At 39.3% G+C, this 10,919-nt stretch overlaps 1 protein-coding gene across 3 annotated transcripts in view; it reads right to left on the bottom strand.

Annotated features, from left to right (window-relative positions):
- Positions 1-6,062: 6,062 nt before the first annotated feature.
- Positions 6,063-10,919, bottom strand: part of SPTSSB (serine palmitoyltransferase small subunit B) — a 30,480-nt gene continuing 25,623 nt past the window's right edge. For all 3 annotated transcript variants that reach the window (XM_061416959.1, XM_061416946.1, XM_061416949.1), the window contains one exon: positions 6,063-7,641. In XM_061416959.1, coding sequence (XP_061272943.1) covers positions 7,379-7,609 — 231 coding nt within the window. In that variant the 5' untranslated portion in view covers positions 7,610-7,641 and the 3' untranslated portion in view covers positions 6,063-7,378. The remainder of the gene's footprint in view (positions 7,642-10,919) is intronic.

Genomic DNA, 10,919 nt, shown 5'->3' with positions numbered 1-10,919 from the left:
AAGTGGTGTTTGTTACAGTTGAGTGAATCTAGACCAACAGTAGAGACTTGACCATATCATGCACATGTTCAGGGAACCTGGCAAATGGGAGAAAGTAAGTGGAGTGTCTGGCTCTAAGCTGAATGTGAGTGACTTACTTAGCATTACTGAAACCCTGGTAAAGTGGTTCTTAATCTTTGCTGAATATTAGATTCACCTGCGGACTTTTAACCCTCCCATGCTGGGGGTCTGTTCTAGGGATTGTGGACTAGTTTTTTGGGTGGGGCCAGGCAGTGGTGGTTTTCAAAGCTCCCAGATGATTCTAATGTTTATCCTAAAACATGAACCAATGATGTGGTCCTTGGGGAGCAAATGTATCAATTAGCCTTTTTTTTTTTTTTTGATCCTCTTTTTTAACAACTCTCCTGTAGGGATTGCTGTGAGAATAAATGTAGGAGCGGAGAGAAGGAGCAACAGGTAGGAAAATACAAAGGATGGGGAACAATTTCTCAAAACCATCACCTACTTGTTCAGAGTTTGGAAGCTCTCCTTATAGATGAATCATTCAATACGATTTATAATGACAAATCATGTCTGGAATATGACTATGCTTCCTAACATGGATTCAGAAAAATGACTTATTCATCAATTAAATTCACTTAATGAACTTTTGCAAGAATACATGGGACAAAAAAGCATAGTCTCTGCTCTCCAGAAATGACAGCTGGATAATTTTCTGGAAAATATTATAGGAGAGGGACAAAATATGCATATTTCGGCAATGGACTTTTCTTCTTCCCTCTCCTTCTTTGGAGCCAGGTACTTTCCATGGTTCATGAAAATGTAACTTGGGCGGGGAGGATGGTACTGCCTTTGTATAAGGTGCAAGAAATAAACTAACAGAAGATCATATCCAACAGCTGGTTTTTTTGGATCTTTTTTCTATTGGCTAGACCAGGGCATGAACCCCCTTCCCTCTTTTTTTAATTCTACTTAGAGCTGTACTTCCTCACCTCTGATTCCTCATCTTTCTCCCACCTGGTGGTGACAACTGAGATTGCAGTGAATGACAGTAAAACCTTCCTGGGGCTACATGTAATACTTGACAGGGTGAGGGCTAGGAGGAGGTTAAAAGGACTGAGGGGCTATGGGGGATTGGGTGGATGGGGTATGGATTAGGTGTATGTAGCTACTGAAATGCAAGCTGAAGCCCTCAGAGAAGCCTCTCCCATAAACCCACTATTCATTGAATGAATAGATTTTCTCACCCCAGCCTCAGGTAAAAGACCGTTTGATTGCTCTTTGGGATTTTGTATAATTGTTTGTTCATTTGTTTTATTTGTAGACTATATTATTTCCACCACAATGAGGGTTAATGCTGGGGTTAGGAAGGCCATAGGATTTCAGAGAGAGGTCAGACGCTTGTCAATAACCAAAGCTTCAGGAAGCTGAAGCTAGACTTTCATAGACTGTGAGTGAGTGAGTGAGTGAGTGAAGTCGCTCAGTCGTGTCCGACTCTTTGCGACCCCATGGACTGTAGCCTACCAGGCTCCTCCCTCCATGGGATTCTCCAGGCAAGAGTACTGGAGTGGGTTGCCATTGCCTTCTCCAGAGGATCTTCCTGACCCAGGGATCGAACCCCGGTCTCCCGCATTGCAGGCAGACGCTTTAACTTCTGAGCCACCAGGGAAGCCCCTTCATAGACTGTAGACTTTTCAATTGGAAAAGTCACTGGAGAGACTTCACTCCACTCTGATTTTCTAATGAAGTGACCTAACCTTGAGAAATAGTGATGGAGTGGGGTGGAGATGAGGTGAGGCAGAGGGAACCTTATAAAGCCAGGCTATAAGAAAAGGGAAGACCAAGGACCCACTGGATGAAGGAGAGATCAGTTGCCTGATTATTCATGTTTTAACATTGGGTAAAAGTGAATTATTTTAACTAAAGAAATGGAAATATTAATATGAACCAGATGTGAAGCATTTAGTTATGCTGCTGCTGCTAAGTCACTTCAGTCGTGTTCGACTCTGTGCAACCCCATTGACGGCAGCCCACCAGGCTCCCCCGTCCCTGGGATTCTCCAGGCAAGAACACTGGAGTAGGTTGCCATTTCCTTCTCCAATGCATGAAAGTGAAAAGTGAAAGTGAAGTTGCTCAGTTGTATCTGACTCTTTGTGACCCCATGGACTGCAGCCTACCAGGCTCCTCCATCCATGGGATTTTCCAGGCAAGAGTACTGGAGTGGGGTGCCATTGCCTTCTCCAATTTAGTTATGACTCATGTTAGAAAAAAAATAAAAGATTAGGGTAGTTCTTGGAGAGATAAGGACAGAGGAGCAGCATTGCAATTTACTTGGAAGTGTTGTTCAGTCACTAAGTCATGTCTGACTCTTTGCTACCCCATCAACTGCAGCACGCCAGGCTTCCCTGTCCTTCACTATCTCTTGGAGTTTGCTCAAACTCATGTCCATTGAATCAGTGATGCCATGCAGCCATCTCATTCTCTGTCACCTGCTTTTCCCCCTGCCCTCAATCTTTCCCAGCATCAAGGTGTTTTCCAATAAACTAGCTCTTTGCATCAGGTGGCCAAAATATTGGAGCTTCAGTTTCAGCATCAGTACTTGCAGTGATTATTCAGTGTTGGTTTCCTTTAGTATTGACTAGTTTGATCTCCTTGCTGTCAGTTTGAAAGCATCAGTTCTTCAGTGCTCAGCTTTCTTTATAGTCCAACTCTCACATCCATACATGACTACTGGAAAAACCATAGCATTAACTAGATGGACCTTTGTTGGCAAAGTGATGTCTCTACTTTTTAATATGCTGTTTAAGAAGTGAGGCCTTCCCATGTAAGCTCTGAAAACAAAAGGATAATGCTCCTTCCTTTTACTTTTCCCTCTTCACTACTCTCCCACATTTATTCTCCTCTTCCCTTTCTCCAGTCCAGTGTCATCATTGAGTGGGAATCCATGCTGAGTGACATGAGGCTCTCTCCAATCAGTGCTTCCCTAGTGATGTAGATGGTGCCACCCAGGGAACTCACCTGCTGTGTGTGGGGATGGCTGTGCCAGCAGAGGATGGAGGGTGGGGCATAGGGAGCTCTCGCCTCCATTTTGCAGTCTCCCTCTACCCCACAATCAGATATCTGGGTTAAGTGTTACCTCTGTTAGAAGTAGAAATTCAACAATAAAAAGGAGCAATTTGAATTTTAAATTTCATGTGGAAGTGATTAGGAGTATGATTATTGTCAATGGAATGTGTCATCATTGCTATAAAAATAGACTTTGGCATTACAGTAAAAGCAACTGTAATTTTTATTTTGGAACTCCTTTGCCTTCTCTTTCTTTATAATCTCCAAGAAAATAATTGAAATAAATAATTGGTCCTCTCTTCCCTGCTAACCCTACCATTAAATCTCCTTAATACTATCACATTCATTATTTCAACATAATAATTCAAGAATGAATCAAAGAGAACTCAAACCCTGAAGTTTGCTCTCAAAGCCTTTTCAAGCTCTAGAACTTAGTGTTGGTTTATTTCATCTGCAGGAATCGTGATGCTACTGGTGTTTCGGTTAGTCAACTTCGATGATGCAATGTACCTAGAGAATAACATTCTATTTCATGGTGGAAAATTGTAGTCTTTGCTTTCAATCAGAAGTGTAAGGACTCTTGATGAGATACAGTGAAGCTTCAAAACCTAGCAAAAGTAGGTAAAAATATATGAAGTTTGTTTCCTTGGACCTCTCAAAAAGACTATATCCTTTTTTTAGGGCAGCTAATTGCTCTGCAAATAACTTTCCCAAAATGAGGAGGAAGTTTCCTTTAGATGATTTTAAAAAATACTTTATGTATTTACTGAAATTACTCCTTTGCTCCAACCCATAAGCAAGATATGTTGACTTTATAGCTCCAAAAATTACATCACATCACACAGTGTTTCTGTCTCTGATGCCACCACCTTAGTCTGGCTCTCATCTGTGTTGGCTCCACCTGCTCAGACTCATGCCCCCATTACATCTTCTCACATACAACAGCCGGTGTCCTCATCTCAGAGTGTAAATGACCTCCCACCCTACATTGCTCACCTGCTGAAAGACTTGCCCTGAGAGAAGTTTGAATTCCTCTAATGCAGTTCCCTCTCTCCCATCCTCTTGCTTTCTCTCCAGCACTCTGCTCTTTCTTTCAAAAGACTACAATAATTTGAAAATAGTTCATTTGCTTATTTTTTATTGTATCATTTTGCCTAGCAGATTGTATGATTCATAAATTCAGGAATATTTCTGTCTTGTTTATCTTTGGTTCCTGGTGGCAAGTGCAATAATGGACATGATGGACTTTTCCCGCAGTATTTTTAAAATAAAAAATTTCAAGCATATACTATAGAGAACTTTATAACGAACACCTAAATATCTAACCCCTAGTTTCTACTGTACTTTCTTCATCATGTATTTATCCATCTCTCTATTCCTCTACCCATCAACACATGGTTGACTTTTAATACATTTGTTGAATGAATGGGTAAATGAAGAATTTACCCTTTGGTAAATAGAAGTTGATTGTCCTAAGGTGACTCAACACAAGACTACGCCTCCTTATTTCTGTGTGGACACAGGGTCTGGGGAACTATGTCATGTTCCGTACTACGTGTATCTGTTTAGCTCTGTACCAGGCATTGGGCCAGAAAACTGAGGAGGCCAGAAAAATGAGAAATAAGACAAATTTCCTGCCTTTCAGAGGCACATGCTCGAATAGTGAGAAGATCCAAATATGTTAGTGATAGAAGAAAGAAGTAGAGGATGTCGACTAGAGATTTTTTTTTTTTTTTTGCATGCACGCATGACTTGTTAATAAAGACCAACCAGTGCCATCTCAACGTTAAAACTGCCTGATTTCTTGGCCTTTTGTGTTTGTTGTTGCACAAGTAGGTGGAAACAATTGTTGATTGGGCCAATACCAATGAAGGAATATTTTATGATTCCTAGTTTAGTGAATGACAAATGCAAGCCCATTGGAATCATGAAACTCTTAGCTTTTTTTTTTTTTTTTAAGTTCTGTACATACCATGAAATATACACATTATAGAAGCAAAGGAAAACATAGAAAAAGTATTGCTTATCTAGGCTAACTACGGTCAAGGTAAAGAGCATCTCTGCCTAGTCTGCAAAATTGACAGAGAAGAGCAGGTAGAGCTTTCTTCCTTCTGCATGCAGATAGGTTGTTTTCAAACTACGGTCGATTATATCTTTTGGACCCTGCATTTATTATTTTGATTGCTCAGAGGAAATGCTTACCTTTGAAGTGACATCCTGGGGCAGTGCTTCGCAATATCCTTTATTAAGCTTTACTGTGTCTATTCACATTTATTTTAATTCTTATTTTTAGAAGGAGGATTTTAAGAAGGTCAATGCATTTAAGAAGGTCAGTGATTGAATTCCAAGAGTACTTAGCAGGGGTCCCTGTATATAAAGGGTTGAATCATTGTGAACTGGGAATGCATCCAGGTTTATGCCTAACTGAGAATCCTCTGTGAAATATTTAAAAGTGAAAGCGTTCTTTTAAAACAGGCCCATGGACCTGGACAACATAGAAATGGCGAACACAGCGCTGCATACACAGCAGAAGCAGAGTTCAGATCTGGGCTTACTGTTCTTCTGATCTTGACTGTATCCTCAGCCCCTCACCCCTTTTATTGATGACATTCTGCTTTCTAGCATGTCAGGGGCCCTCAGCCAATTAACTTTCATTTGCTTACATTGTCCTCCCATGGGCTTCTACGTGGCAAATATTTCAGGGCCCAGTATGGTCCTGACCTGGATTTGCTTCCTGGCTTTGCCACTAGTAGTTAAAGGACCTTGAACAAGAAATGTACTTTTTCTAAGTTCTAGGTTCCTTATCTGTAACTGGGAGACCTTCATACCTATCTGAATATGTAAAACATGTCTGCCATGTAGAAGACTCTTGATAAATGTAGTCTTACCCTGCCATCTTAAGATCAGTTGCCACCTTGGATTAGTAAGAATGATATTTGCAGAGAAGTATGGATGTAAGCATCTAGATATTGAGTGCAATAGGAGGAAAAAGCAAATCTGGAGATGGATATTTTATTTATAAAATTAAACCTAATTTTATTTTGCAAAAATCAACAAATACATGTTCAGATCTGTTTTATCTTCAAAACACGTTTTTGTTTTTTAACAAACATGCAAGGTAATTTGGCATGCCAAACATCTTTCCCTCTAGTTCTCCCTGAAATTTTCTTTCATAACACAAAGAAAGGTGCAAATATTGTCCAAAAACTATTTATATTTTTACCCTCCAGAATTACTAACATTAATATTTATTGAGAGGAAAGGAAAACTGCAAGGTTTGTTCTTTGGCATTCACATTTGACTCAACAGTATAATTAAAAACTTGTATTTGTTTCTAAGATAAACACTTTGAAGGAAATTTAATAAATCTTGTTTTTGCTCTGCAAAGGAGCCACTATATCAAAGCATTTAACTGAAGCTGTCGAGTTCCTGCTGGTAGAATATTACTTCCAGCCTATTTATTAGCTTTTCTTCCCGTAGCCCAATATATGATCCCTACCCCCCTCTCCACTGAGTGAAAGCACAGAAAGGATGCAATTTCTTGTCTCTTTTCCCCCAGCATCATGCAAGGCAAGGCAGCATCACAATCACAACATCTGAATTTACTTTGATTATGTATTTTTTCTTATGCTTAAAATTATTTTGTTTTATAATACTTACTGTGTTGTCTAAAATCAACATTGTTGATTTTAAACTGTTATAAAGCCAGACTTTTAGAGACATTTGAAACAATTCATGAAACATGTCTGAAAGGAGTTAATTGCCTTAAACCAATGCCTTCAATTCTTTTGCACTTGAAGGAAAAGAATTTTAGGTATCAGCAGGTTTCTAGAAAATAAGACTTTAGGGGTCTATATAATTTATTCAGATCTTTTTGTATATTGTAAACAAAGATAGGATACTTTGTAGCTTATGAACAAATTTTTAAAAAATATATCCTTCACTATAGAATAGGTATCAAGGGAGCATTTTAAATATGATTCTGATAGATCTCTTATGAGCCTATTTTTCCAGAAAAAGCTTATAGGCAATTTACCAATTAAAAACAAAATCTGAACTCATAGATTTAAGTTGAAAGAATATGGTACGTGAGGTAAGGTCACTGTGTTATCCATGGTCTGATGCACAACATGGTGTGTATAAAAGAACCTAAAGAGACATCTATCTCAAATTTCAGGCAGGATCTAAGACTGCATAGAGAGGGGAGAGCTTTTGAGGTTAGACAGTGAAAGAAGCCACAGTATTCACCTAAATCAATGCGTTGGAAGCAGCATACACATATGCAATGCCAGTTTGCAGAATGCAGAAAAGATCAATTAGAAATTGTACTGTGATAGCCACACATTTTGGAGAAAAATTCCCAAGCCAGGCGAATGTGGATTGGGATAAAAACATAGGCAGTGTACACTACCATAGCAAAGATGGTTAGTATGATGGTATTGAACATAGATTGCTCCCAAGGCTCCAAGACAGCACAGCAGCTAATGATTTGATATTGATAGTAGAGCCAGGATAAGTAGTCCTTCACACGCTTGAAATCCATGGCTGGTTCCTTCAAGCTGCAGAAAGTCTGTCCTGTTAAAAAAAGGTAACAGATTAGAACAAAACATAAATAAGGCACTGAACACAGAATCTCCTTAGATTTTCATGATCTCAGCATGTTAAAAATTTTCAAAGAAGGTTAATGATAATTGAGTGAATTACTAATAGGAATATTACATGGATATAATACACAGCATGTTAATCATAAGAATTAATAATATTGTCATTACTACTAATAATTACTACTAGAATTAATAGCAATATTATTAACAGTAATATTTATCTAAAAATCATTAATGCTAGTAATAATTCTAGTGATAGTAGTATTTACAATTGAGGCTAACCACATTTTATTTAGCTCTGTACATTGAGAGAAATAAACATGAATTTTCTATTTCCTACGATTATATTTTGTAAGAAGAAGTTTAAAAAATAGTATGTGGGAAAGAGTTAATACAGCAAGCCTGAGGCCGCTATCTTTAGAAGGGCCCCTGGCTGGCATCTGGGAACTTGGTTTTTGGAATGTTCTCTTCATTCCCTAATGGATAAGGATGATTCACCATGCCCAGACTGTGTAAACACTGTAATTTATGGTGAACACCTGCTTTATTCTGGGAGCCTGGAATTTTTGTAATTGCCAGGCAGAGAGTGTCCATATAGCCAGCCCCAATAAAAATCTTGGTGCTGAGTCTCTAATGGGCTGCCCTGGGCAGAAACTTGACATGTATCATGGTACTTTTTGTTGGTAAAGAAAGAAGCACGCTCTGGGTGTCCACTCATGGGAGGGAGGGAACATCTGAAGCCTATATATGGATTTCTTCAGACTCTGCCCATGTCTCTCTTCCTTGCTGATCCTGTTGTTCATCATTTTGCTACAATAAACCTTAGCTGTGAGTGTGAATATATGCTGAGTCCTATGAGTCTTTCTAGCGAGGCACTTGACATGTGGTTGGTCTTAGAACCTCGGAAACAAAGGGGAAGCCAAAAGTGTACCTTTGGGTGGTCATTTGGTTTGGGGGTAGAGAACTTATGAAAGCCAAAAGAATGTTTTGTTGGCCCTCGGATAGGATCACAGTTAAAACTTCCTAGAAGGAAGGCCATCAGACACCCATAGACATGGTGGATGTCCTTGTATACATAAGCTGACCTGTGCTTGTTCTGCTTATTCCTGAGAATATCATGGTGCCACATCATCTAAGTCCACCTTGATGACTTTTACTATTCAAATCACAGTTACATCTTTTGAAGATCATTCCTATGTTCTGACATGAACGTATTTCTCTTTTTTTTGATTCTCATTTGAGTAAAAGCAAGATATTTTTGCTGCATAAGACCGTGGACTCCTCAGGTTATGGGGAGATTCTCATGATCCTAAGGCCTAGCATAAAGACAGTCATCAGTGAATACTTGCTGAACTAATAAGTAAATAAATGAACAACATGTAACTAACTTAAAAAAAAATAGAGATGACTCGGTCTGGACCTAAGTGGGATACAGTTTGCTATTGCTGACTTTCAATAGCTTGGCTTTGATAATAAGTAACCCTTTCTGATTGGAGAAGGCAATGGCAACACACTCCAGTACTCTTGCCTGGAAAATCCCATGGATGGAAGAACCTGGTGAGCTTCAGTCCATGGGGTCGCTACGAGTCAGGCACGACTGAGTGACTTCACTTTCACTTTTCACTTTCCTGCACTGGGGAAGGAAATGGCAATCCACTCTAGTGTTCTTGCCTGGAGAATCCCAGGGATGGAGGAGCCTGGTGGGCTTCCGTCTGTGGGGTCGCACAGAGTCGGACACGACTGAAGCGACTTAGCAACAGCAGCAGCAGCAACCCTTTCTGATAAGGATAATTTCCACAAAACTTAAAATGGGAAAGCCTTTGTGTTACTAGGTCATGATTATTTGTAATAATGGTCAGAATAATCCAAATAAGTAGATAATAGAAACTGAAGTTGTTTTTACTTTCCTATGAAAAGAAAAGTGAGCCTCTCATCTTTTCTAGAAGCCGGAGTAGGGAACTAAGTAATTAGATATAAATGCATTGCCGTGGCAGGTGGACTTCAGTGAGGAGTTACCTCCAGTGTTCTTCGTTCCTAACTCTAGTTGCAGAGAAAGAGCAAAGGTCAAAGGTCTTAGAGAAAATGAGTGACAGAAGGAGTGATAATTTTAGTGAATAATATTATCCAAGTAACCAAGATTTTCCATTGATAGACTGATAGAGAAAATTAGGAGATATGACTATTTGAGCTATTAGGCTGTTTCATTAGACAACTGTATGTTTCAAACTAAATTTGATTTTTAAGAATCTCATTCATGGATACCCATACTTGCTCCCTCTTCATTACCTAGACAGTTTAGGGTGGTGCCAGGTAAGTGACTAGGAATGTGAGAGTCCATTCATCATGTATGAAGTTCCAGACTGTGCTGGGTGAAGGTGGCAGAATGATGGCTCAGGGAAGCCCAGATCTTCCCCTTAAGAAGCTTGATCCAGTTGGGAAGACAAGTAGCAATCAAACAATATATGTAAATATATAATTATCAACTACATTATGCCCTAAAGGACAGGAGCAATGTATAAAGGGGCTGTGGGAAAATTAATCCAGCCTAAGTATGTCTCTGAGGAAGAGATATTTGAGGTAAAATCCAAGAGATGACTGTGAGTCTAACAGATAAGTCAGGTGGGGAGAATGGCCAAGACAGAGGAATCAACTTGTGTTTGTTCAAAAGTTAGAGGATGGAAGGAGTTTGATAGGAGGTTGGGTGGGGCAGTGAATGGAGCACAGAGATCTGGGGAGGGAGACTGGGAGTATGAGAAAACTAAAGAGGAGGAAATGACCAGAGTGAGGCCACACACCCTAAGCTTGAACCTACGAGTGAGGGGGCTCCAGAGGTTTTTAATACGGGAATGCTGTAGTGGGTTTGAGAGGATGAGACTTTAAGTTCATATAGACACATTGCCTTCCCTGCATTCTAAAGCCAAGTTGAAATGCTTTTGAATTTTCAGTAAATCTCTGCCTCTGCCCTCCCATAGAAATTACTCATTCAGAATCAACCATGTACTGGAAATCTGTTTAAAATATTTTCAATTGCTCTTTTTACTTTTATAAATGAGATAAATCACTCTTTTAGAAATATCATTGACTTTTTCCCCTATACATTGTAGCTTTTAAAAATGTACTAATTAAAAAAAATTTTTTTTAATGTACTAATTAATTACCTAGCCATTGGTTTCTCTTAAAAAATTAAAGTTCTTGCTTGAGTAGCCCCAGTGGATACCTTGATTGTGCCGTTGTGAGGGAACCTGAGCC

Source organism: Bos javanicus, chromosome 1 (genome assembly GCF_032452875.1).
Source record: "Bos javanicus breed banteng chromosome 1, ARS-OSU_banteng_1.0, whole genome shotgun sequence".
Taxonomy (NCBI): domain Eukaryota; kingdom Metazoa; phylum Chordata; class Mammalia; order Artiodactyla; family Bovidae; genus Bos; species Bos javanicus.
This window is presented reverse-complemented; position numbering and strand designations above follow the sequence as displayed.